This window comes from Amphibalanus amphitrite, unplaced genomic scaffold (genome assembly GCF_019059575.1).
Source record: "Amphibalanus amphitrite isolate SeventyFive unplaced genomic scaffold, NRLGWU_Aamphi_draft 001029F_arrow, whole genome shotgun sequence".
Taxonomy (NCBI): Eukaryota; Metazoa; Arthropoda; class Thecostraca; order Balanomorpha; family Balanidae; genus Amphibalanus; species Amphibalanus amphitrite.
This window is the reverse complement of record NW_024882523.1, coordinates 157,717-185,578: the sequence shown is the minus strand read 5'-3', so window position 1 is coordinate 185,578 and position 27,862 is coordinate 157,717. Positions and strand designations below refer to the sequence as shown.

The 27,862-nt window shown below is 49.0% G+C and overlaps 2 protein-coding genes across 2 annotated transcripts; one reads left to right on the top strand and one right to left on the bottom strand.

Moving 5' to 3' along the window:
- The first annotated feature begins 92 nt into the window (after positions 1-92).
- LOC122369372 (transmembrane 9 superfamily member 3-like) lies at positions 93-26,986 on the top strand. Its single transcript, XM_043344072.1, has 14 exons — positions 93-584; positions 2,754-2,949; positions 12,304-12,440; positions 14,023-14,121; positions 14,596-14,715; positions 15,243-15,374; positions 19,954-20,061; positions 20,738-20,896; positions 21,369-21,494; positions 22,497-22,597; positions 22,897-23,004; positions 23,491-23,637; positions 25,048-25,131; positions 25,474-26,986. The coding sequence occupies exons 1-14, from the start codon at positions 510-512 to the stop codon at positions 25,616-25,618; spliced, it is 1,737 nt and encodes a 578-aa protein (XP_043200007.1). The 5' UTR covers positions 93-509; the 3' UTR covers positions 25,619-26,986.
- On the bottom strand, positions 3,277-10,484 carry LOC122369373 (phosphomethylethanolamine N-methyltransferase-like). Its single transcript, XM_043344073.1, has 5 exons — positions 10,207-10,484; positions 9,493-9,669; positions 7,756-7,987; positions 4,055-4,206; positions 3,277-3,658 (listed from the first exon to the last, which is right to left on the bottom strand). Exons 1-5 carry the CDS (start codon positions 10,339-10,341, stop codon positions 3,539-3,541), a joined length of 816 nt encoding a protein of 271 aa, XP_043200008.1. The 5' UTR covers positions 10,342-10,484; the 3' UTR covers positions 3,277-3,538.
- Positions 26,987-27,862: the final 876 nt, after the last annotated feature.

Below are 27,862 nucleotides of genomic sequence, written 5' to 3'. Positions count from 1 at the left end.
CTATTTAAATAGCATAAGAAGGATTAATCAGCCATAACTTAGGACCATGTTATTTGACAAAATATGCATTGAAATAAGCGAAATAAGTACCGAGCTGGTACTTGGTGAGTACACCTTTCATCACTAAACTAGCTGACGCAGACAACGAACTGCGGCGAATGTGGAGGAACACATACGAATTGTTCATTGATAAACATACGCGTGTTTTCATTTTGTCAGTAGTGTTTTTATATACCTTGCATTTTGTGACCCGCGTTGGTGGTGTAAAAATATAACTCGAAAAATTGTGTTGATCAATTGAGTGTAGACGTGTAGACATAATAATTGTATGAATGGTTTAATTGATCGGTCTACCATACTGCCTTACGAAGCTGCTGTCTTCGTCACACTGGAGGGTACCGCGATTGTGATTGTGAAGATGCGCGGTTGCTAAGTTGAATTTGGCCATGTTATGATTAATTTCAACTAAGATTGCATTGGAACTGAGAAGTCCACACACAGGCAAAGTTATGGCTGGGCTAAGGGACATATTGCTAATTGTTGTTGCGTTCTCTGTCTGCACTGGAGATGAGCACGATCACAAGGTGAGTTTCATTCTGCTTGTGCTGTATTTCAGCTGACAGTGACAGTACCTGTCCTCTACCTCAACTTAAATGGTTTTTAAGTGAATGAGGTAGTTGGTTACTTACCTACTGCATACTGGTTATGCGCATCATTTGGTGGTCATAAAGCAGGAGTCACACTTGTTTTTGCAACCAAGGAGAATGGGATGTGCTATAGGTACCTACCCAGAGATGCTTCTTTCTGACCAAACCAAAACCTTAACCCCCAGACTGGAAAAATTGATGCTATGCCGAATATGTCCCGCATAGTGGTGGAGTTGTGCCAAAAATTTTTGTACCAAAAATTTTGGCACACATCCGGCGTAACTTCAAATGCGCCAAATTCAGTGCATGGCGATGGCGGAGGCTGAATTTTTGGCGCAGGGTGGCTGCATAATTTTTGTTGTGTAAGACAGTCACTGTTGACACGCTGGTGAACCTAATAGCAGATTCGCCCTGCGGGCGGCTTTGAAGAGGTTTCGTGACAAGAAATCCCCGACCCGGTCACCCGGTCGTCACGCGCTCAAACTGGCAAGCCACCCTGAGTCTACTCAGTGGAGGAGTAGCCGCCCAGGTGAGGCTTCAACCCTCGGCATTGAGATAAGCATGGAAGACCTTGTTGAACAGCACCGAGCGTCATCAAGTGCAGTGGGTTCCTGCCCACTGTGGTATCGAGGGGAATGAGAGCGCGGACGACCTGGTGAAACAAGCGGCCGGCCTGCCCGCAGACGCCCGCTCGCTGACACGGGCGGTTCATTGTGCGGCCTCACATCAATAGTGCGACCACTGGTCCGAGTCATTATTCAAGCCACTCCTCGTGAGCACGCCGCCGCCCTCTATCCCCGGAAAGGACCGAGAGGACGTCGTTTCGGTGCACCAGATGAGGGTGGACCACTGGGGCCGCCCACTCCAGTACAGCACCGAATCGGCTGTCTCCACTCCGCGGCGAGCCAGCAGTGCCCGGACAAGCGGTGCCCCGCGGCACTTTGCGCCGTGTGCCGAGAAGAGGTTGATATGCCAGAGCACGTGCTGCTCCGCTGCCTGGCCTTCGCTGGCCCCCGCCAGCCTCTGACACACCGCTCCGCCGATTTTTGTAGCCCCGGAGCTTCCACCTCCGGCCCTTTTTTCACGGCATGACACCCACGACGCTACAGTGCGCTAAGCGTATTGAGAAATTGGGTTTCTATGGAAATGAAAAGCTTATTCGGATGTTCAAGCTCAAAATGGGAGAGCGTCCAGGGCCCAGGAACGCTCTGTCTGGTTGATATAGCCTTGATCGGTAGATGTGCACATGTGCTTTATATGAAAGCGGCATAATTTTGCCACAAATAAGCACCCAATTTTCGGCACAATCATGCAGAAATTTCAGCGCAAAATCGCTTGCGCCGAATTTAGGCGCAAGAGAGTCTCACAGATATCCGGCGTAGTGTATGGATGTTTTCCAGTCTGGCCTACTGTTCTAACCCAACCTAACATACAACCTACGACCTATGACCTACAGCCTACAACATACGAACCTACAGCCCTACAACGTACATCTCCTTGTAAAGTGTCTCTCCTTGGTTGCAAAAATGCAAGTGTGATGCCTGCTTTATGACTACCCATTATTTAAGCTATGAAAACTTGTTGCTGAGAAATTTTGTTAGTCAAAACTCGTGTTCCACAAGGTGTAGACCCATGACAGCATGTGAGTGGTCTCCAGTCTTTTGTCATTTGACAGGGGGGCGTAATGTTCATTCTTGGTCATCTTACTAGGGCTCTCTGCCTGTCTCCAAGGCACCAACATAAAGCTGTTTTGGCCTTTAAGTTTTGGATGATTGAATGACATTGATTACATACCTATTACCTGGGTAGGTACGGCTCTCGCTAGATTAAGCGGTAGGTTTTGCATTTTACATTTCCGGTTATATCTCAGAAACTAATCGATCTACGATGAAGCCATTTTACACGATCATGGCCGGCTTGTAAACCAACAAGTAGATCGCATCTTCAACACTTAAAAGCTTAAGACGACGAAGATATAGCCTAAAGTACGCTAAATTTTCTAGGTGCTAAACCTACCGCTAAAACCCGCGAGACCTGTACCTACCCAATGCTGTTTTCAGTGTTCAAGAGCATGTTTCATTCACCTCTATCACCCACACGTTTCAGTACTCAGCTAACGAGGAGGTGGTGTTGTGGATGAACACGGTCGGACCGTACCACAACCGCCAGGAGACCTACAGCTACTTCTCGCTGCCCTTCTGCCGCGGAAACAAGGCGGGCATCAGCCACTACCACGAGACGCTCGGAGAGGCGCTGCAGGGCGTCGAGCTGGAGTTCAGCGGGCTGGACATCCAGTTTGGAGGTGCGTTATGTCGGGGTGAGGGACAGGGGAAGAGGTTGGTCTGGAGCGGGTGGTGGGTACCTATACTGTTCATTAGACTCGAGGAGTATCATGTGTAGGAATTGTCTCCACTCGGCTGTCTTGTTTAGTTCACCGGTCACACAGTATGTGTCTGTCACTTAACGGTCTCTGTCAGCTTCTTTGGATATTTCCCAGTCGCCTGTACACGGGTTGTTTGATGACTTTGTATTCCAATTAATGCTATTTTTTAACTGTCAGTTAAGTAGTTGTGCATGTGCGTCATTGGTCTATAGCTTTCATTGCTTTTCGTTTTGGTCGGTGCCAGTAGAGCATTTCATAGTGTATTTTACTCTGGTCGGTAACACATTGCGTGTTTCATCATCAGTCAGTGTCAGTGACGTTTGCGGGCTTAGTGTTAGCGTACTGACAGTATTGTTCCAGTAGTCACTGGCAAGTGACTCGTATGTTTTGCATCGGCTATTTACAGTGTGCTTTACATTGAACGGTAACAGTACATAGTGTATTTCGTCACTGGTCACTGACTAACGTGTTTCACACAGTTCGTTAACAGTGTACATTTCCACCATCCCTATTCATCCTTGGGTTTTCGCGCCACGAACAGACCCCAGGTCTGACTCCCCTCGGAGACCCGTTCGATTTTGGCCGTCCACCCGGAGACTATATCGTCAAAGTCCTTCTGGCTGAACTCCTGAAACAAAATCAACATCGGGTCAGCGCCATGTCGGATGCCGTCCACACAGCGTTCATCGTCACTAGTTAATGCAGAGACAACGAGCGGTGGCACAGCCACAACCAGCCAACGGTCAGCGTGCACTCTGTCAATTGTGCTTCTGTTATTAATGCTTACAACTCAACTAAGGTGCTGGTCGATATTTGACTTGGCTTTTAGACAATATACATGCTGATTCGCACTATTTTGACGTCGCTGATATTAAAGTTAACACTTCACACATTTTGGATATGTAAGAAATGTTATAACGCACGGTCAGTGACAAATGATAAAACAAGCATGTTTTGCGTGAAAATCCTAGCAAAAGGACCCAAATCACATCCGATTGTAAAACAAACTTCAATTATGGCTGACCTTTACAAACTCTTCCTTCTGCGGAACAAACTTGTCGAGTTCTGCTCGTAGGATGTCGAGGAAACTGGCCGAGTTGTCTATTGCCTCGACATCTTGGAAGCCGACTTTCCGCAGTACCTCACCGTACTGAGGCACTGTTAGAAGGTGATAACCTGTAACAGACGGTGAAGTAGTTACTGTCGTACTGAGGTGGCTGATTGCTCAGTATCTTCTTTGCTAAGGCGGGAGTTGGATCAGTTTGAAGCGAGAGCCTATTTGCGCTTGGATAGCAGCATGACCATTCGATGTGTGACCACATGAAATGACTATTTTCATCAACATAATACAACATTCAAACGAATATTTTAGATAAATGTGACGTTCCGTCCGCGATTTAACCCTCGCCGGACCTATTGGTTTTCTACATACGCGCCGGCCGAGGGGGGGGGCGGGTACGACCCCCCCCCCCTCGCCGTTTCGCCCCTGGTGGAGCTAGCGCGTCGCGGAAAAAACGAGCGTGTGCGCCGTTACGAGACGCAGAGATTGGTACCCGATTTTAAGGTCCTAGGTCAACCGGTGACCTCTGAGGTCAGGTCAAGTGCCCCAAGGTACGATTCAGTTTTTGGTGAATAACTTCGCAAAAAACGGCCGCAGAGCGCCGATTTTGGCAGCATCGTGTTCGTCTCACTCAGGCGCGTCGAATGGTATACTTTTTGTCCGGGTCAGGTCAACTTGGGGTGTTGACCTCAGGTCAAGGTCAGGTCAGCACCCCCAGGTCACGAAGTTGGTCGAAAGAGGTCATGTCGCATATCATTCGATTCGGCAGGTCTTCCTGAGTCCATTGGTGGCTTTCCCGACTCGCTAGCTCAATTTGATCAAGAGTTATTGACGAAACAATAATATGACCTTGATGACGTCATAAATGACGTCACGCAAGGTCAACATTGCAAAAGTGACGCATCTAACCTTGCAAGGAGTGCATCAAATCACGATTCTGTGTGCTTGAGATAGTTGGAGATCGTTCCCGGCGCCAGAATAGCAGTTTTCATTTTTCCCCATTGACTTATAATGGTGAGGTCACGAAAATGACCTGACCTCATATGACCTTTAGGAAAAATCCGAGATATACAAGTTGTGGGACTCATAATGGATACTAGATCCTGCAAGTTTCATTTCCCTGTGACATCTCCTCTGGCAGTGACGGCGTTGCGAAGTTACGACATCTGAAGACCGTGCAGAGGTTCACTTATGACGTCATAGGTCAGTGACCTGACCTGACCCAAAAATGCGGTTGGTGTCAAAAGATGCGGCTTGGATCAAAGGTCAGGTATGCCAAGTTTCAGCTCTCTATCGCCAGCGTGTTCGGAGCTATCGCGAAAAAACCCTATGGGGGGGGGGCGGCACCCGTCCCCCCCCTCGGCCGGCGAGGGTTAAAGAAAAAGCATAGGCAATGAAAATCCAGATCCGTAGCGCTCCAAGCAGTAGCTCCACTGATACACTTACGACAGACCCCAGCAACTACAAGGGACCCAGTAAAAGATCCATCGATAGACCAAACTGATAAATCCCGCCAAAAGACGCTACCAAAGACCCATTAAAGGGACCCTCCCACCTTCAAAAATGTTAATGAATTGGCATGAAAGTGATGTCGCTCGGTTCAGAAAGAGCGAAAACGAATATCTACCAAATTTCATCGAAAAATATTCACCGGTTTTCAAGATATTAAACTTTTACAATTGTTTACTTTTTGGGATCTCCGCTGTTCCTAGCGACTTTATTTGAAAGTGCGGCATTTGTTGCGCGCAAAGCAGCATATACCACCGCGTGCTACCAAACGTTTTAGTAAAAGATTTAAAAATCGTTAGATCTCCGCTGACGTCACAAATTCTAAGGGGGCATACCAATGCATTAGCCCCTTAGAATCCGAAAACTGCAAGTTTGAAATTCCATATCTCCGAATTAAAGCATTTTTCGATGTTGGGGCGTTCCACGACAAATCGACAAATAAAAAATTAAATTTGCACCCTCATATTTTATTCTTCGTTGAAAACTGGTGTAAGGGGTTGCGATGGGCGGGGAAGCCAGCTGTGGCAAGGATTTTTTTCTTCGAACAACGGTTTCCGAGATATAGCCTCGGGCAATTCCTGGATTTCGCGCTGCAGCCCTATGTTTGGCGGCCTATAACTCAGAAACTATTGTATTTTACGATAAAAACTTTATATGGTTCAACTCACAATCAACCAACAAACATTTTGGCTATCTCGGATTCTCAATTTTTGAAAATTTTGATCACGTGACCTTTTGTCCTATTTTTCGAAGAGTGACCTTGATATTTTCCCCACTGAATGTTGCAATTTTGTCTGATGACGATTACAGCCTTATCGATTTTCATTCATATGCGATAGTAAAAAAGTGGTTATCGCCCTGCGTTGACCTCAGGTCAGGTCATTTTTATGACCTGTCCATTATTACGAGCGGGAGCGACAGCGAGATCTCGAGAATAAAGCAAGATAGCGACAAGCGGTAAACGGTAAAGGGTACACACGGATAAGTTCTATAATTTTTAATGAGGTCATTTTCAGGTCAGGTCAAAGATGACGTCACAGGAGCTAAAAGGAAGTCAAAATAGCGGCACTATACATATATATGAAGTTTTTCTCGAATAACTTTCAAGGTATCCCAGCTTGGAACAAACTAATAGCACCATCGTGATCCTCTCGTCGATCCGCAACGAAACATATGTATGTTGACCTCAAAAGGTCGAAAGGTCAAAAGTTGACCTTAGATCACGTGACCTAAGGATAACTTTTGACCTTTCGACCTTTCGAGGTCAACAAACATATGATTCGATGCGGATCGACGAGAGGATCACGATGGTGCTATTAGTTTGTTCCTAGCTGGGATACCTTGAAAGTTATTCGAGAAAAACTTCATATATATATGTATATGTATAGTGCCGCTATTTTGACTTCCTTTTGGCTCCTGTGACGTCATCTTTGACCTGACCTGAAAATGACCTCAGTAAAAATTATAGACCTTATCCGTGTGTACCCTTTACCGTTCATCGCTTGTCGCTATCTTGCTTTATTCTCGAGATGTCGCTGTCGCTCCCGCTCGTAATAATGGACAGGTCATAAAAATGACCTGACCTGAGGTCAACGCAGGGCGATAACCACTTTTTTTATTGACGCATATGAATGACAATTGATAAGGCTTAAATCGTCATCAGACAAAATTGCAACTTTCAGTGGGGAAAATATCAGGGTCACTCTTCGAAAAATAGGACAAAAGGTCACGTGATCAAAATTTTCAAAAATTGAAAATCCGAGATAGCCAAAATGTTTGTTGGTTGATTGTGAGTTGAACCATATAAAGTTTTTATCGTAAAAAGCCGTAAATTCGTAAATTCGTAAATATCGTAAAAAAATCCTTGCCACACCTGGCTTCCCCGCCCATCACAACCCATTAGACCAATTCTAAGCAAAAAATAAAACATGAGGGTGCAGGGCACTTGTCGATTTGTCGTGGAACGCCCCTGTTGTGAGTGCCCAAACCGGTATTTTCAGGCCATGGCCACCAATTTGGCTATCTCAACTCAAAACTAATGTTAAGGTGGGAGGGTCCCTTTAATATAACCCAGTGGATAGACACAAGAGTTTTACAAGAGATTATTTTACCTGTACCTACTTTACCATGAGATTCCTTCCAGTCCCAGCTCTCACCTCTCTGGTCACGGTACTTGACAAACTGTTCGCTGAGCGTCCTGTCTCCCTGGCAGTAGTCCGTAACTAGCAGTATACCGGCCGGCCGCAGCCACCGCAGGCAGTTGGCATACAGCGCTGCCTTGTCGGCGATGTGGAGCACGGTGTCGCGGGTGTAGACGACGTCAAATGAACCGGCCGGGTAGTCGACTTTGGTGACGTCGCCCACTTGGAACTCGAGTAGAGACTGGAGCTGTGGACGTGAGGGCGAGGGGAGGGTTAGTTGGTAGCTGTGTTAGCTGACTTTTTGCGGGCTGTGAACAAGGGACTTAGCGATGGACATTAGCAGTGGACCCTATTGATGGACACCAATCCCATTGATAGATCTCAGTCCCATTGATAGACATCAGCCTCATTGATCGAAGTCAGCTTTGGGCGCCATTGACCTCCACACCTGCGCCCGAACCCCAACCAACTCATCATCAACATCATCATCATAGACCTCAACTCAACCATACACTTCAACGAATAACGATAGGCCTCAGCATTAGACCTTTGCGGTAGAATCAACTTGGATGACGAAACGTCGCAAATAACTGTAGACCCGAGCGAAAGAGATGTAGATAAACCGCGATATGATGCGTTAGAAACCAGCTGCGAGTTCCCAGCCTCTGACGACATTTCTGATGGCGAGACAATACCCAACGGCTCGACCGACAGTTCTAGTGATAAAGTAATGATAAAGTAATAAAGTGATAAAGTAATTTAGCAGGGTAGCGGCGTGGTTGCATCATTTAGTCACCATTATATAGTGCTGAGATTGCTCACCCCGCGTTCGGAGTCTCTCGGACGACGAAGATTCTACGTCGTCCGAGAGACTTCGAACGCGGGGTTCGATTGCGATGTTTTTACCTCAACGGCTTCCTAAAAACATTGCTCCCTTTTGTTGGTCGTTTCCAAACATTATTCATAAAAGCTACGCCTAGTAAGTCCTAGCCAATTCCTCATTTCAGTCATCATGCCCACTTTGCTATATCAAGCTGATCACAATCTCAAAACACATGCTCGCAAAATCGTGAGATCCGTTTAACGTCACTGAGTGCCAACTGCCTAACTATTGCTGTCGCTAGAGCTGTCACCGCGCTCACCGCTATTAAATGTTAACTGTCAACGATAAATGTCCGCCCCACACTCCAGCCCTGTCGGTCTCTGTGGCTGCCTGACAGAAAGGCCGTTAGGCGGGACTGGCGTGGGGGTGGTTGGTTGGTTGAGGGGGTGCATGGGAGAGTGGTCGTGGGGTCACCAGAGGTCACATATGGGATCAACTGGCAGCTAAAGTTTCGCCGATCTCTGACTGGCGCTGCAGATTAGGTCAGTGGGGGTAGGGATAGAAAGAGGGGCAGTGGGGTCACGAAAGGTCACCTCTTGGCTGGGCTCGCGTCATTCCCGTCAATGTATCCACACCTCAACCTGCTGATCTGTTCGAGGTCGTGAGATCACGGTAGGTCATATCTGGGGTCATTTTGGTCCTCTATACCCCTTTGATCTCTGGTGGGGTCGCATGGGGGAGGTCGCTGCGTCAAAAGAGATGACCTTGGGATCAGTTGATTCGGCTCCACCCCTTTGATATCTGGCGGGGTCGTAGGGAGGTCATGGGGTCACGGGAGTTTACCCCAGGGATCAGCTAGGCTGGTTTCACCCCTTCTAACTCGCACTAGGTCACGGGTAGATCACAGGGTCATGGGAGATCATTATCACCTCCGGGCTCAGCTGGCGTCTTCGCTCCTCTGCAATGTCCACCATGTTCTTTGAGAGGTCGACGCCGGTCACGTGACAGCCGAACTGACGAGCCATGAAGAACGCTGATCCTCCGGTGCCGACCCCCACATCTAGCACGCGCTGACCCGGTGAGAGATTCAAACGGCCGCAAAACTCCTGAGGGTGGGAGGGGGGGTGGTTCGAAGTGAGACACGGTGCATCGGGAAAAAGTGGTGTTGTTAAACATTAGATAGCGGTACTGTAGCTAGGCATGAATAACGGATTTATTACCACACAACTCTGCGGGTCTAAGTTATGCGCTGTCTAGTGTCTACTACAGTGACTCACTCATAATGACACACGACCCTGGATCTACAGTGGAACAGTCTGCAGCGGCAAAATGACACGTGGTCTGCAATTTGCACGTTGTAACATTGTACATCGTGACAGAACGGTATACGGGCCACAGTGAGACTCGGTCTGCAACGGCATTGGTGGGTCAATAAAGGGCCGTATAGAGTAGATACACACGTCAATTAAAGTCGCTGTCCACGACACCACAAGGGCTATAACGGCAAAGACATGTCACAGTTTTTATGCCTTCTCTGACCTCCATGGTCTTTATCCTAACCTTTGTAACCTTTGGTAACCTCTGACCCCAACCCATGACCTCTCCTGACCCCATGGCCTCTTGTGACCTCCCTGACCCCTTACCTGGGTAGTCTGCAGTCCTCCCGTACTGACGAAAGTCTCTCCAAAGATCTTCTCATATCGCAGAATATTGTTACGGGTGTACTGGTTGTCATCCAGAAATTGCTGAGACGCGTTTTGAGCTGCCGGGGCTGCCATTTCTATCCCTCCTTGTGGTCCTGTCGGCGGTAGCGGCTCCGGCTTTGCGTCCTATCGGCGGTAGTAACTCTGGCGGCTTTGGCTTGGTGTGGGCGGCGGCTGCAGTGGTGCTGCTTCCACGATGGTCGATGTGAAACAGACTCTAGTGGGCGGTAGCGTCGGTGAGCTGACCCCTGCCCCGCCCCCTCCTCTCTGATTGGTCGGTGTCTTGGAGATATCCGTGACCCACGTGGCGCGAGCATGGAACGATCTCTGTATAAACATGACAGGGACGATGACCAGATGACCCCTGGTCATGTGTGGGGTGGTGTAAGCGGTCGATCCATACATCATACTGAAATACCAGTGGGTACTGGCATTGTGCCAGGGCAGTCACTAGAATAATCATTCTCAAATGCTAATAGGCATTTCATGTCATTGAAATACCTGCCTGTTGGCGGTGGGCCAGGGTAGCCACACCAAGATCATAATGAAATTGAAATACCAACACCTACTAACAGAAGTCCAAGGCACCCCACAACCCATCCGGCTGAAATATTTAGTTACCAACCAGGCCGTCCTGCTGCTAATGGCCCCACTCGCATCCCCACTTCATCAGCATTCAGCCATTTGTATAAATTGTAAATACCGTCAAGTCTGCCAGTACTATTTACAGTTCACTAGTCGTCCATGCCCATGCCATCATATTCTGAGATATCAGTCATCGCATGGTTATTTATACTACAGACAACTTTGACAAGCAGCCCTACCCTACCTCGCCCGTCAGCATGGTGACTCAGCGTAGCTCAGATCGTCTGGGCGTGGTTGTTTGGGAAATAGCATGGGGTTTGTGTATTAGGGGGAGGGGTACGTGAGTAATATGGCTCAATTATTTTCTTTGATACCATTAAAATGTCAGACAGTATTTACTTATTTAGCCCTCTGTTTGGAAGGCATTGCGTAATCAAAGTTGATTTGTGATTGTATCCTTTGAAGTTAGACTCCGTCCTAGACTCGTAGCATTGCTTTCTTGTAGACTTTGTTTTTCCGCCTGTTTATTTTAGAACCGTGCACTGCCATGGAACATCTACCATGTAATCCCTGCGATGCTTAGGATCCGTAAACCTCACTGAAGTGGAGTTCCATCAAGGCAACACTTGTACCTCTTGTCTCCGACTTCCATTGTTCGCCAGCGTTACAGTGCTAGTGTGGAGCAGCTGTGGGCCAAACGGACCACCTGTATAAGACGCAGGGCTTTACGGAGTGATGGAGAGGACCCAGGATTGCGAGTAACGCAGCTGTCTTCGCTACGGCTGCGGTTATCCGCTGCATAGCTGTCTGCACTAGGTGCCATCCTAGCGTAGATGTCAGTAGTAATTTATTAATTGCCCCTCAACTGACATAACGATACCTCTGCCCAGATGAATTCACGGCACTCAACACAGGCAGCCAGCACTCAGCAAACATATGAAGGACTTCGTTCATATAGGCTTTCCGTTTTGGTGGTTTGAGTTTGTTGCAATAAATCGTGTGAGACCCCGACTCACTAGAGAAGATGATAGATTACTGGGACAGGAGGTACCGAGACTTGTGGAGCTTGACAGAAAGCCACGTCTCCGATACAGTTAAGTTTTTTATCGTGATCTATGGGAACTGGACACAATATCACCGGTCCGTTACTTGTTTGTCTGATTCAGTGAACCAGCAGAAGTAGACGTACAGATAGAGCTGGACCCAAACTCACGGGTACTTTTTGTGTGTTTCAGTGAACCAGCCGAAGTAGATGTACAGATAGAGCTGGACCCAAACTTCCCGGTACTTTGTGTGTGTTTCAGTGAACCAACCGAAGGAGACGTACTGTCAAATAGAGCTGGACTTGTACTCACCGGGACTTGTTTGTTTGTTTACAGTGAACCAGCCCAGGGAGACTTACTGTCAGATAGAGCTGGACATGTACTCACCACTCTGATACTTGTGTTTCAGTGAACCAGCCCAAGGAGACATACTGTCAGATAGAGCTGGACGAGGAGGGTCTGGCCGCGTTCCGGTACGCGGTACTGAACCACTACTGGTACCAGATGTACATCGATGATCTGCCCATCTGGGGCATCATTGGAGAGGTCAGTGGTGCGAATCTTGGGGGGTGGGGGGTGGCGGACCTGGGGGGATTATTGGAGGAGTCAGTCACAAATATCTGACTCTCTCTCTCTCTCTCTCTCTCTCTCTCTCTCTCTCTCTCTCTCTCTCTCTCTCTCTCTCTCTCTCTCTCTCTCTCTCTCTCTCTCTCTCTCTCTCTCTCTCTCTCTCTCTCTCTCTCTCTCTCTCTCTCTCTCACTCACTCACTCACTCACTCACTCACTCACTCACTCACTCACTCACTCACTCACTCACTCACTCACTCACTCACTCACTCACTCACTCACTCACTCACTCACTCACTCACTCACTCACTCATCATCTTTTTTCAATCAGTTTATTTTTTGTCCAGTCGCGTGCTTTGATAGCTTTCTTTTAATTCTGCCCCGCGTGTCATTGCTTAGTCTTCCTATCAATCGTCAGCGTGTTGTTTGTTTTTACTCATGTCCCTGTTTTATACTATCCAGTGCCAGCTTTATGTTGGCAACACCAGTCCATTTCGTCACACTCAGTAGTCAGTACGTGTAGGCTTCAGCTCTATAAATTTAAATACACCCGTATTCAAGATGGATATTTGATTTGATATGAGCTGTGGTATGTGCAGAATGCATAAGCATGCGTAATAACTATATGAAGATCCGCACAGTGTGAGTAAGGGGTAAATGTGTGAGACGGATAGACTGGCATAAGACGAGTAGGCAGGCATGATACAGGTTTGTACCCGTACCTATGCATGTGCTGGTTAAGTCGTCTGTTGACCTTGTATCTGTAGTTTGTACACTAGCTGACTGGGTACCCTGGTAACCAGTGCAACAATCGATCGCTGTAACGACCCAGCCGTCGCGGGGGCGGGGGCATGTAGCGCTGCATTGTCGCCACTTGCTAGTAAATCAAGAGCCGCATTCCTTTGTGTACTCAGCTCTGATGAGACATTCTTGTATTTTTGATCTCCTTTATTTCATTTTATTTGCACTTCACCAACGGGCATTGCTCCAATGACAGATGTAATCAATAGAGAGATAACGAAGTTAATCGATTCGTCTTATTTGACAGGAAGGACAATAATGCGTGGCCAATGAATATGACACGCTCGTCTGCTCACGGGTCCGTAGTGTGACAGAAATGACTGATGCTAGTCTCTTCCCCAGAAACCGTAGTATAACATATGGCTTTGACACCTCGGACCTCAGGAGCCCGTGCTATGGCTCTGACTACCTTGCCTCCAAGGCATCACCGATGACTCTGACTTCATCGCCTGCAGGGCATTACCGATGGCTATGACTCAATCGTCCTCAGGAGCCCGTGGTATGACCGATGACTCTTGACACCCTCGCTCTCAGGGCATTACCCATTGACTCTGACTCCCTCGCCCCCAGGGCATAACCTGATGACTCTGACTCCCTTCTCCTCAGGGACCCGTGGTGGTATGACCGATGACTCTGACTCCCCTCGCTCTCAGGGCATAACGCGATGACTCTGACTCCCTCGCCTCCAGAACATGACCGATGACTCTGACTCCCTCGCTCTCAGGGCAAAACCCGATGACTCTGACTCCCCCGCCTTCAGGCGGACGAGGATGGCGAGTACCTGTGGACGCACAAGCGGCTCGACATCGGTGTCAACGACGGCAGCATCGTCGACGTCAACCTCACCTCCGAGGCCAAGGTAATGCTACACACGAGGTCAAGGTAATGTTGCACACGCACGCAAGGCTCGGGTACCACCACAGTCCCGGGCAAGATAGAGTAACTTTACCTCCGAGACTCAGGGTTAGAGACGTGAACATTGCACCACCCTAATATTCACGGCTACAGTGAACGTTTTCCCTAGTCCTGTAACACCAGCCTCTGGCTGTAATCCGGCAGCGAAATTCCCTAACATGGCATCCTCATAACTCTTTCATTCCCTCGTGCTTCTGATCAAGACACTCGTATATTATGGCATCAAAGTCCCCATTAGCTTGGAAATGGATACCTGTAATAACTATCCCTTTCCATGTTACAGCTCAAGCTATCCATGTTCAGACACCATTGAGATTCCGCCTCCAATATATTTATTTAGCAGGGCTCGGCCTTACGAGGCTTCCAAATCCGATAGTTGCGCGGCTGTCTCATAACCGTACTCTTCTCGCTGTTCCAGTTCAAGCTGCATGTGGGCGCCAAGATCCCGCTGACGTACGAGGTGGTGTGGAAGAAGTCGCCGGTCAAGTTCGAGGACCGCTTTGACAAGTACCTGGACCCCAGCTTCTTCCAGCACAGGGTGAGTACTCAGCAGCCACTGAGCAGTGGTTGCTGACAGCACTGTCACCGGCGGGGTCATTGACTCAACATGAGCCTTGCTGAGAATGTTGCAGCGTATAGGATGGACACTACTGGGCTTATGATGAACAAATGATAAAGAAAACCAGGAAGGATTCACACACCTAGGTTTTGCTTTATGAGATATGAAGACCGCAGCGCCGGAGAGTTGTGTTTGTAGAGCATTCCGACAGGTGACAATTGTGACTTCATTGCGTTAAATATTAGCCGAGGAAATATTGAGACTCATGAAAGAGGGGCAATGCGCAATTTTCAATATAGCCGCCCGTATGACTGCCCAATGCCCATTGAAACATACACTGGCATTGGTATGTGTTGGGGTCGGTCATCTCGGTTTGTTTCACCTATGTATCATTCCTGCGGATGTCTTGCTTCTTCCCTCTAAGGACTGACGCCTTATCTCCGCCCCCTCCCCAGCTAATGACTTGCATGACTCTCCCGTTGCTGACATCTCACCCCCGCCCTCAGATCCACTGGTTCAGCATCTTCAACAGCTTCATGATGGTCATCTTCCTGGTGGGGTTGGTGTCGATGATCCTGATGAGGACGCTGAAGAAGGACTACCAGCGCTACAGCAAGGACGAAGAGATGGACGATGTGGTAAGGGTTCGAGGAAAGAGTGGCAATAACTGGAAAAGGATGGGGGTATTATTGCAGTCACTGGGGGAATATGGAGAGCGAATGTCATTGCATTACAGTCGCTGTAGGAAAATGACAATATATGAATTATGAGGTAACTGAAGACAACGCTGTGGTGCGTTCTGTGCGTATCTTTACGCATATTTTGTGTCGCCCTCTGACTCTTCATGCGCTTTATTGTCTGACCCTCTCTCCGCTGTACCTCCGCTAACACTGCTGTACCGTATGATCTATCCGTTGTACCCACCTAATCCTTTATCAGTCTTAATTATCCTACCTGACCCTCCCTCCGCTGCACAGTGGGCCGATATGCCATTCTAGCGCGACAGGGCCTGAATCTTCGAACGGAACCCTTGGTTTTTCGCGAGTAATTCGCGTAAAAAGCGGCCGATCGCAACGAAACTTTCAGTACCCTCGCGATAACTACTTTTACAGCTAACCTGAAAATTTCATGACCCTGACCTTAATGATCTTTGACCTGTGACCTTCTTTCGAGACCATGTTTGGCCGGAATCGCGATTCGGCGTATGTCGGCTCGCATCAGCCACGGGTTTGCAGTCTTTTCTTGGTTTAAAGCGTTCAAACATGGGATATTATGTTGCTCCCATGCATGAGGGTGGGTGTCAAGGTCACCAGAAGGTCAGGTAAGGTCATTGACCTTTGATGACCTTGGTTCACTTTTTCGAGTTTTACATGTTTCTAGGCTAGTTTTTGGAGCTGAATTCGAATCTAGCAACCATTTGAACATTTACTATGTAGCTTTGGTGCATTCGTAACATGTTACAAAGCTGTCAGAGGCGGTTGCCACCTACTGCAAATACCCGGCAAAACCCTTACTGGTTGACCTGACCTGACCTGACCCGACCTGGTCTAAATGTACGAAGACATCATCTATGATCGTAAATAACATTATATTCGTGATCAGCACCCAAAAAACCATAGCAGCCACCCTTTACGACTTGATGGAGAAGATGGTGAATGCTCGCTTGAGTTGGTTTCTGGAACATAACGACATTTTTACGGACGCGCAGTGTGGTTTCAGGAAACACCGCAGTTCAGTTGACCATATCTTAGCTCTTGACGCCGAAGTGAGGACCGCTTTTACCGAAAAGAAACACCTTGGGGCTATCTTTTTTGATATTGAGGCTGCTTACGACACAGTTTTACGGCAGATCATCTTGAGGAAGCTTCTCAGCTATGGTATCCGTGGCTGTATGGGCTTTTTCATTTGCAACTTTTTATCTTATCGCACCTTTCGTGTCAGGGTTGGAAACCACTTGTCCAGCTCCCACCTTCAGGAGAATGGTATTCCACAGGGAGGCGTCTTGAGTGTGGCACTTTTTGCTATCATGATTAACGACATTGGCGACAGACTCCCAACGGCTATAGGGAGATCCCTTTTTGTCGACGATTTGGCAGTATGGTTCTCCGCCTCAAGTGCGCGGCACACGTCACGACAACTTCAGCTTGCTGTGACGCGTTTAGAAAAGTGGAGCAAGGATAATGGCCTTAAGTTCTCAACTTCAAAGACTGTGGCTGTTCACTTTTGCCGCCGCCGCTGCCACGATCCTGATCTTGGAATCCGCCTCTACGGGCGAAATATCCCCACGCAGCCGGTTGCAAAGTTTCTTGGTGTTGTTTTGGACAGACGTCTGACGTACAACGAGCATTTTAAAGCTCTTCGTGAGAGATGTTTTAAAACTCTAAATATTTTAAAATGTGTATCACGTACGTCGTATGGAGCTGACCGACGAACCTTGCTTTTACTCTACCGCTCTCTGGTACGTTCAAAGCTCGACTACGCAAGTTTCATTTATGACAGCGCCAGCGAGTCGCGTAAGAAAATGCTTGACACCATTCACCATGCCTCACTTCGCGTTGCTACGGGTGCTTTCCGTACTTCGCCAACAAGCAGCGTTCTGGCTGAGGCTCACGAGCCACCGTTAGCTCTCCGTCGCCAGATGTTGGGCATGCGGTATGTTTTAAAACTTCGTCAATTTCCCTCGCACCCGGCATACCCGTATGTCTTCTCGCGAGAGATCAGTCGGTCTGACAGAGTGGCTGGTCGATCGACTTCCTTCGGTGGACGTATGCAAGCTCTCTTCTCAAAAGCGAACATTTCTCTTCGCGGCGTGAGGCGCACGTGGAGCGCGCCCTCGCCGCCCTGGAGAAATGCGTATCCACGAATCGATCTTTTACTGACAGACATCAGGAAGGACGATCAGCCGCCATGCACACTACGAGCACGGGCGCTGGAACACATTGCCTCATATGATGGTTTTACGTGGGTTTTTACAGACGGCTCGAAAACAGAACATGGTGTCGGCTGCGCTTTTGTGACTGGTCATGACACACGCACATTCTCTTTGCCAACTTCTGCCTCTGTTTTTTCTTCCGAGCTCGTTGCAATTGAGAAGGCTTTGTGTTTTATCGAGGTGTCTGACAGCTCCTGCTATCTGATCTTGTCAGACTCCCTCAGCAGCCTCTTATCTTTACGGAGTTTTAATCCAGACAACCCGATAGTACAAGACATTTTATCTCGTCTTACGTCGGTGGAACGAGCAGGTAAATTCATCCAGTTCTGCTGGATACCGAGCCATGTGGGCATAAGAGGCAACGAGCTTGCCGACGCGGCCGCAAGACGCGCGGCCGCGGCCCCCTGCCTCCGTCGTTTGCCTCTGCCGGCTCGCGATTTTTACCCAGCCGTTCGATCTTTTACGACGTTTAGCTGGCAGACAGAGTGGCGTCTCCATGGATCCGAGAAGCTACGAAAGGTGAAACCTACTCTGGAGCCCTGGCAGTCCTGCTTTCAAGACAAAAGACACCATGAAGTGGTCCTCTGCAGACTACGGATAGGGCATACGTATGCAACGCATGGCTATCTCCTCCGTGGAGATGCTCAACCAACATGTAGCCATTGTGCCGTGCCGCTCACAGTCACTCACATTCTCTTAAGTTGCCCGCACCTCGAACCAAACCGGACACGCTGCCTCGGCCGCATTGCCCCAGGCACCACCATTCGCCACCTGCTGGGTGATGACTCACCCTGGGTTTTATCCGGCAGCATCTTTTCTTATATTCAATCCATCAGTTTTCCTGTGATATACTCGTTTTACTAGTATAACGTATCTCAAGTAGTTCTAGTCTTCTTCAGTTCGTCAGTTCTGTGTTGACATATCCGCTTTACTAGTACAGCGTTATGGGCGCAAAATGACCACCGCAGTCGACGCGCCCGTAAACCCCAATGAACGAACGTTCTAACAGGTCCCGATTTTCCCGACTTATGGGTCATTGACCTGACCTGGAAGGTCAACTGATGACCTAGGACCTTACAATTGGGTATCATCAGCTTCCTCTTGTCACGGGCAACACGCTCGTCTTTTCCGCGAAGCTCTAGCTCGATCAGGGGCGAAACGGCGGGGGGGGGGGGTCCAACGGACCCCTTCTATACGTTCGCGGCTGGAAAAACACCACTAGGGGCGAGGGTTAAGCCAAATCTGAGGGCTTATTTCAGAAAGACCGCTAAAAGAGCAATTGAATGCACTTTTCCGCGACGATGTAGCTCTATTGGTCCCCGAGGTAAGGGCCGGTTTTCGAGAAATGTTGATATATGCAACATTTTACCTTTGATGACCTCTGGTGACGTGACTTTTGACCTGACCTAGAAATGACTAATTACTCCATCTGGAATTTCGGGCGCTCTTTCGAATGCCACTTACTACGTGTCGCTATGTGGCCCAAGAGTCGAGTTAAAAGGGGAGTGTTCAATCAACACCTCCCGGCCCGGCGCGTTTGACGCCGAGCACCGGTCCGGCGCGGGTTGATGTTTGGCTGCTACACCCAAAGTCGCAAAAAGTCGCAAAAAATGACTGTTGGATCTTGTAGTGCAATGACTCATTGACATGTAGCGAGATTTTCGAAGCGGTACTCTGCGGTACTTTTTTTAAAAGTCTATTTGTGTGTGACATCAATTATGTGAAATTATATTTTCGTCTGTAAATCTTTGCGGTGCCAATACATCATAACCAAGTAAGAGTTCGCCATTTTCATGTGGTTATGTGTGTTCTGCAGACCTGGAGCTATCGTTTGATGTATATAAATGTGGAATTCCTCCTCAAATTGTGATAGCTTTCGTGGATCAAAGATACGTTGTCGAAGAGTGCGGGGGACGAGTTCGGTCCAAACGATTCCGAAGTTCGTGTTTAGGCTGAGTTTTCGCCATGAAATAGCAATTGTGTTGGAAAACAAAGACCACAGCAATGTAGTATGATCATTTTTGAGCAAATTGGTATAGGTTTCATTGCACATCCACAAAGTTCGATTTTTTTACCCATGTCGTGCTAGACCTGGCGATCGGCCCAGTGTGCGCTGTACTTCTTCTGGCCCTATGCGTTGAATGTAGTCTGACCCTGTAGTTAACCCTGTAGTTGAACCCTGTAGTTGTAGTTGAATTGTCTGACCCTCTGCTATCCGCTATCCATCTCGTCTAACTCTATCAGGCACTGATCTGACTCTGACCCTCCCTCCTCTCCGTCGACAGGAGCGGGACCTGGGAGACGAGTACGGCTGGAAACAGGTTCACGGAGACGTGTTCCGGCCGGCCAGCTACCCCATGCTGTTCTCAGCGCTGGTCGGCACTGGATGTCAGGTGCGTACACAGTTGTCCAGAGTGTAGTAGGCAATGCAGCTGGAACTGTACCTACTGTAAGATATTGAAGTAAATCGATTTTTCTGATGGATTACATAGATCTAGAACCGATTTTTTTCTCATTCACATTACTGCACACATTGGTCGTCGCTAGTCGTTATAAAAGGTCATGTAAACTTCGTTCAGGTTTTCTTGAAATTGATATGCCATTTAGATGAATCATCCAGCTTCATCAAAGATGGCCTAAAACTTTTTCACGCTTCCCGGGCTGTCGCTGTCGTACTGTTCGTTGTGTTGGGCTGATGATACGAACCCTTTCCCTCAAGCCTGCCGCCGTTGTGCTATCTGTTGTGTTGCTCCAACTCCGACTAACTGATGAGACGACCCCCCCTCTCCCCCCAGGTTGCCGGCCGTCGTGCTGTTTGTTGTACTGAGCTGACGCTACGACCCATCTCCCCAGGTTGCCGCAGTGGTGCTTGCTGTTTGTAGTGCTGCTCCAACTCCTATGAGCTGATGAGACGACCCCCCCCAGGCTGCCGCCGTGGTGCTGTTCGTAGTGCTGCTCCAACTCCTATGAGCTGATGAGACGACCCCTCTCCCCCCAGGTTACCGCCGTGGTGCTGTCCTGAGTTCTGACCACTGAGCTGATGAGACGACCCCTTTCTCCATCCCCCAGGTTGCCGCCGTGGTGCTGTTCGTAGTGCTGATCGCCATCGTCGGCGAACTGTACACGGAGCGGGGCAGCCTGCTCAGTACGGCCATCTTTGTGTACGCCGCCACCAGTCCCGTCAACGGCTACTTCGGCGGGGCGCTCTATGCCAGGATGGGCGGAAAGGTACGAGACTGAAAGGGTGCTAGGGCTCTAGGGACTAAAAACCTGTGATTTCTTTCAATGTAGGGACTACATGGTAGACTTTTCTGTGTAGAATCTTCTGCACTGGCTGGTCAGAGGCTGGAATGAAGGGCAAGGGGTTGCTCTGTGTTTGTGATGTTTGCGGTTTGCATTGTGCCAGGGTGTGGAGCTGTGTCGAAGGCAAAACTTAAGAAAACGCCCACAAATATGAGGATACTAATCGAACAAATGATTTTTTTTCAAAAGTTTCTTGCGGTTTTCACAAAATGAGCTCTGTCTGTCGCCCTCCTTTTCGTAATATTCTTGAGTCCAACCCCAAACGGCTGCCTGGGCTGGCGTATGTACCGCCTGTTCTGACATCGCCCTGCCCTGACCCTGTCTTGGTCGGGTGACACCCTGACACCCGTGTCCTGACACCGCCGTGTTCTGACACCTGGCCACCCCTGTTCCCCAGGTGTGGATCAGGCAGATGGTGGTATCGGCCGCTCTTCTGCCGACCCTGGTCTGCGGCACCGCCTTCCTCGTCAACTTTATCGCCCTCTACTACCACGCCAGCCGGGCCATCCCCTTCGTCACCATGGTAACTAGCGCGTGAGGCACCTCGTCACCATGGTAACTAGTAGCTACCACGCCAGCCGGGCCATCCCCTTCGTCACCATGGTAACTAGCGCGTGAGGCACCTCGTCACCATGGTAACTAGTAGCTACCACGCCAGCCGGGCCATCCCCTTCGTCACCATGGTAACTAGCGCGTGAGGCACCTCGTCACCATGGTAACTAGTAGCTACCACGCCAGCCGGGCCATCCCCTTCGTCACCATGGTAATTAGCGCGTGAGGCACCTCGTCACCATGGTAACTAGTAGCTACCACGCCAGCCGGGCCATCCCCTTCGTCACCATGGTAACTAGCGCGTGAGGCACCTCGTCACCATGGTAACTAGTAGCTACCACGCCAGCCGGGCCATTCCCTTCGTCACCATGGTAACTAGCGCGTGAGGCACCTCGTCACCATGGTAACTAGTAGCTACCACGCCAGCCGGGCCATCCCCTTCGTCACCATGGTAACTAGCGCGTGAGGCACCTCGTCACCATGGTAACTAGTAGCTACCACGCCAGCCGGGCCATTCTCTTCGTCACCATGGTAACTAGCGCGTCAGACACTTCGTCACCACGGTAACTAGCGAGTCTTACACTAATGATCACCATGGTAACTAGCTCGTCAATCTTACCCCCTGGTTGTCCATAGTGACCTCCTAAGTGTATATGTAGTATAACTTTTCAAGTTGCAATGATTTTTATCTCTAGTGAGACTATGGCTGTTTGTGTTTGTTCCCAGATGGTGGCCTGTAGTTGTTTGTTTGTCACCCCTCCTCTGACTGTGTTTGTCTGTGTTTGTTCGTCATCCCTCCGACCGTGTTTGTATGTACATATTTGCTCACAGCTGGCGGACCGGGTTGCCTGTATCTGTTTGTTTGTCATCCTGCCTCTGACAATGTGTTTGTTTGTTTGCAGCTGGCAGTGGCCTGTATCTGCTTGTTCGTCATCCTGCCTCTGACACTATGTTTGTATGTGTTTTTTCGCAGCTGGCGGTGGCCTGTATCTGTTTGTTCGTCATCCTGCCTCTGACTCTGGTGGGCACTGTCCTCGGACGGAATCTGAACGGACAAGCCGACTTCCCGTGCCGGTAAGTACATATATGCCCCGATCTCAGCACTGGGCTCAGGACACTAGAATTAAACAGGCTTGCCAAAACTGTACGGTGCCGTGCACGTCTATAGGCGTAAATTACGAATGGCCGTCTCTGTGCCAGAAAGGCACTATAAAAAGTAATTGTCATAATAGCTTTAACAATTTTCTTATTCTGTACTCGGCTAGCGCCTTACGCTTTCTCTCGATGTGCCTTGATTATTTGATTCGTATGTCGTGTTCAATGCATTGTTTACGCTCTAACCGATATGACATCTCTCATATGTGTCCCTGCAGTGTGAACGCGGTGCCACGTCCGATCCCTGAGAAAAAGTGGTTCATGGAGCCGTGGGTCATCATCCCGCTGGGCGGAGTCCTGCCCTTCGGCAGCATCTTCATCGAGATGTGAGTATCGCACGCACTTCATGCACTGTTGTATGAGGAGTGAGGACGTAAAAGCATGCCCACAACACTGATCATGTTCTTCAACACTCAACATTCCTTAATCGGAATGGGAAGTGTCATCGCCATTGCTTATTGTCGTTTGTTTGCTCATTCATCCGTTCGTTTCTTTCATTCATTCATTCATTCACTCACTCATTCATTCATTCATTTACTCATTCATTCATTCATTCATTCATTCATTCATTCATCAGTCCCGATTTGCGCAAGATACTAGCGGTTCTACGTGTCTAAATTCCAAGGTGTCATTGTCAATCAATTTTCATTCATTCATTCATTCATTCATTCATTCATTCATTCATTCATTCATTCATTCATTCATTCATTCATTCATGGATTCATTCATTCGTTCATTCACCAACACACATATTCCCATAAGATTCCCATTAGATTCATTGCTCACGATTCCATTTTTTCTGCTCTCCACAGGTACTTTATCTTCACGTCGTTCTGGGCGTACAAGATCTACTACGTGTACGGCTTCATGCTGCTGGTGTTGCTGATTCTCTCCGTGGTATCGGTGTGTGTCACCATCGTCTGCACCTACTTCCTGCTGAACGCAGAGGACTACCGCTGGTGAGCGGAGGAACGGGGAAGATAGAGAAAACAGTGAGGGAGAGAAAGGGAGGACAATGGAGAAAACAGTGAGGGAGGAAAGGGAGGGAGATGGAGAAAACAGTGAGGGAGGAAAGGGAGGACGATGGAGAAAACAGTGAGGGAGGAAAGGGAGGGAGATGGAGAAAACAGTGAGGGAGGAAAGGGAGGACGATGGAGAAAACAGGGAGGGAGGAAAGAGAGGACGATGGAGAAAACAGTGAGGGAGGAAAGGGAGGGAGATGGAGAAAACAGTGAGGGAGGAAAGGGAGGACGATGGAGAAAACAGTGAGGGAGGAAAGGGAGGACGATGGAGAAAACAGGGAGGGAGGAAAGAGAGGGAGATGGAGAAAAGAGGGTGAAGGATAGAGACAAAGGTTTGAGGAGGAGGGTGGTCTGGTGTTAGATGGTGCGACTTTTTCAGTAGAGGGTCGAGTTTCGTGAGGTTCAGGGATGCGAAAACGGGAGTGGATGGTGCGGATACGTTTATGGATAATCGCGGGCAGGCGTTACTCGTAAGGTGAAAGATACAAAGTAGTAGCAGGTAAGGACAGGAAAAGTAGAGAATTCGGATTATTGCGGAGTCGCGGATGCAAGGTAGATTTCTCGGACATCTAGCGATGCGGTAACGTGAATCAGAGAATGCCAAGCGCGGATGCCTGACAGTAATTGTGCACGAAGAGAGAGCACATGGGTATTGGGTATAGGACCGGGAGTATTACGCCGGACGAAGGCAGAGGGCGCTAAGAGGGCCAATGTGTAGGGTAGAGGGACACGAACCGGGGGAGGAACACCGGCTTATGGGTCATATAGAACATGATCACGATATAGGAAGAAAGTTGTGACGATATACGTGATAATATCAGCAATGCATGAAGCCTGAAGAGGATAAGCGTAACAGTTATTCCAGTACCCACCTATATAAAACTCTATTGACCCTATTATAGTGCATGTATGACCTAAACTTTTGAATTCATTTTAAAAGGGGAAAAAACTCAAGAAATTACCCAACGTTTCGCATTTATTGCTTAGTCATGGGTCTTAGAGTGCGATTGTCAATCACAATCGCACTCTAAGACCCATGACTAAGCAATAAATGCGAAACGTTGGGTAATTTCTTGAGTTTTTTCCCCTTTTAAAATGAATTCAAAAGTTTAGGTCATACATGCACTATAATATGTCACATCTGTCTATTGATAATCCTCTATTGACCCTGTATCGCGGTGTTAGCTGACTGTGACCATCTTTTTATTGGACAGATTGATTAGACTAGTTATGGCCGGGATCCACTATGGCTGATAAGGTCTGTGCTTTGTGCAGTCTCCAGCTATATCGGACTCTATTAATCGGTATGGAACACTGTAAGCTAACTCGACGTGTGTTCGCGGACAGGCAATGGACCAGTTTCCTGGCCGGGTGCTCCACTGCCGGCTACGTCTACCTCTACTCCATCTACTACTTCTTCTTCAAGACCAAGTGAGTGAGCTCATAGGATCATCTGTATGCCTCGGGATATAGCAATATATGGGGACATTGTTGACTGCCTTCTGTTCGGCCCCAATTGTGTCATCTTCCACCGTTTTTAGTTATCAGTGGCGAGCTGTATGCGAAAGGCTGATGGAAAGGCTAATATGTATAAAGCTGCGCTAAATCCGCTGATTGGTTGCAAACATTCCTTTCCAGCTCTGAGTCGGTCTCACACACGGTACCTCTCCGGAGTGTAACTAATTTACGTCAGTGTAACTGCGCAAAGTGATGAAGTTACAGAATTTGACGTATCACATACCTGACACTTTATCGCCCCCCCCCCCCCCGCAGGATGTACGGCTTCTTCCAGACGGCCTTCTACTTCAGCTACATGGGCCTCTTCAGCACCGTGCTAGGCATCATGTGCGGTACCATCGGCTACCTGGGAACCAGCTACTTTGTCCACAAGATCTACAGCACCGTCAAGATCGACTAGTTTACCGACGACGTCTTAGTATTCGTACACCTACCAGACGAAAAAGGCAGGAAAGCCACACGGTGATTCGGCCGACCGTCTATCAGTGAAGTTATATCGGCGAGTTGTGTTGTGTGATGAAAATTCAGCACCGCCTCGATCGTGGCGTCGACCCTTCACCAGCGAGTATTCGTGTGCTTGTGAGAGACGAGTCGGTCACATTAGCTCTTCAGGGAAGAGTTTGTGGTGAGAAGTGACACGAACTGATCGAGGGACGCTAGTTGAGTGTTGTTAAAAAGCTGAGACCGTCCGCCGAGGCTGGTGTAGCTTCTGTCTCTTGCTGCTTGGGTGGACTATATTCACGAGGCGCTGGGATGCCAGCTAGACTTCTATTGCTGATGATTAGTGGGATGGACCACGGCCACTATAGCCTCTCTCACACTCGCACTCTGAGCTACAAGTGGACTCTGGTGCTGAGCTACGAGCACCAAGCAGACGGGGAGTGTGAACTATAAACGCTCTTTAGCGTCGGCTAGAAGCAGACCCGAACTGTGGCCCCGTGAGTTCACGGAACTCCCGTGAGTTCCGTGAGATCCGCTCGTAGTTCGGTCGGACTCTGAGCTATGAACGGCTCGGACTATGAGCCATGGAGAGCATGCATTGTTAGCCACGGAGACCCCAGACTCTAAAGCTATTGAGAGCCTATACTGTGAGCCTGGAGCGTCTGGGAGCTATGGAGAGCTCCTACTGTGAGCCACAGACCCGTTACTGTGAGCTATGAAGGACCTGGACCGTTTAATGCTATGGAGAGCCCGGCGTATTGTGAACAGTGAACTGCCCCGGACTCTTAGCTCGGAATGGCCTGGAATCCTCGCCCTTAACGGCTGGGACTCTCGGCTCTAATCGGCTCGGACTACGCTCCAGTCGGTCAGGACTCTGCGTCCCGAGCGTCCTGTGTTTTGTTTTACCGCTCTCCGGCCGGTACTAGCCGGTCTGACGCCTCCCGCCGCGTCTGTGATACTATCACGCGGTGTAACTGTGTGTGTGTCTGTCTGTCCGTGTGTGCCTGTGTGTCTCCTCTTGCTGCCTACGGGTGTACGTTACGCCGGGGGTTTTCGGAGCACGGATTTCGCGGGCCGATGCGTGGATGCACTCCATTCCTCCGTGCACTGTGGGCCACGCCGCGCAGCACTGGTTTACGGGACATAGGGTGATCGGGAGACTGGGGAATTCTGTCGATTTTTCGGGGTAAATCGGCGGGGACGACTGCCGCGGTCGTTCTATTTATGTTGTTTGCGTTATTTAACGTTAGGCCGCCGCGGCGCATCCGTTATGAGGTGTTAATCTAGCCTTGACGAGAATAATTGTAAATATATAAAATAATGTCAATTAGTGTGTGGAATGTACGTACTCTTGTGTGTTGTCTCTTGTGTCTTCACTACCCGTAGGAACGCCGGAGTTGTTAGGTGTCGGTAAATAGCTTATCAACTCGTTGAACTCATCTTTGAACTCGTCTTTTGGGTGAAATTTGATTGATGGATCGGCGAAGGCTTTTTTTGTGTAGCGCATGTGATGTCGGTTTTCGGAAAAACGTCGTTGTGAGCATTTTTCGCAACAGCTGAGATCGTCAAAGGTTATCATCTCTTTTATCATGTGGGCGTCACTGTACGCTCTTTTTTGCCCTTGTTATTCCGAAGCTTTAGATCTACATTAGAAAGCAGTGCGCGAGGGCTTACGTTTTCTCTTTATTTTGTGTCAGGAGTTGGAGCCATTCTGAATGTTCGCTGTCCCCCCCCCCCCCCGCCCCCGCCAGCCCGTTAACATGAAAGACGAGGCCCTGCGGAGTGCGCCGTCAAGAACGACAAATACAGCGGCCCTGAGGCCAACAGGGAACAGACCGCGGACTCGGACACGTCATATCACGCCTGTTTACGGTTAAACCACTTCGAAAAAATGAGGCCTCCATCCGTTATCGGAGGTCAATGTTATGCATCGCCTACTTGACCTAAGTTGACCTGATATTTGACCTCAGTTTTTTGTGTGGACATTAAATCGTCGCTAGTTATCTGCCGTTAATTACCCTCATGTATCTATGTAAATATTATGCCGAGTACCGCACCGCTCGATCATCACCCCCCCCCCCCCCTCCCCCCGGCCGCACCCCATCCTGGACGCCCTGGCTACGCCCCTGCGGATCTTCCATCTCGGCATGTCATCTGCGCCCACCGCAGCGGCGGCCGGCCCGCGGCTACCCTCCCCAGGGCG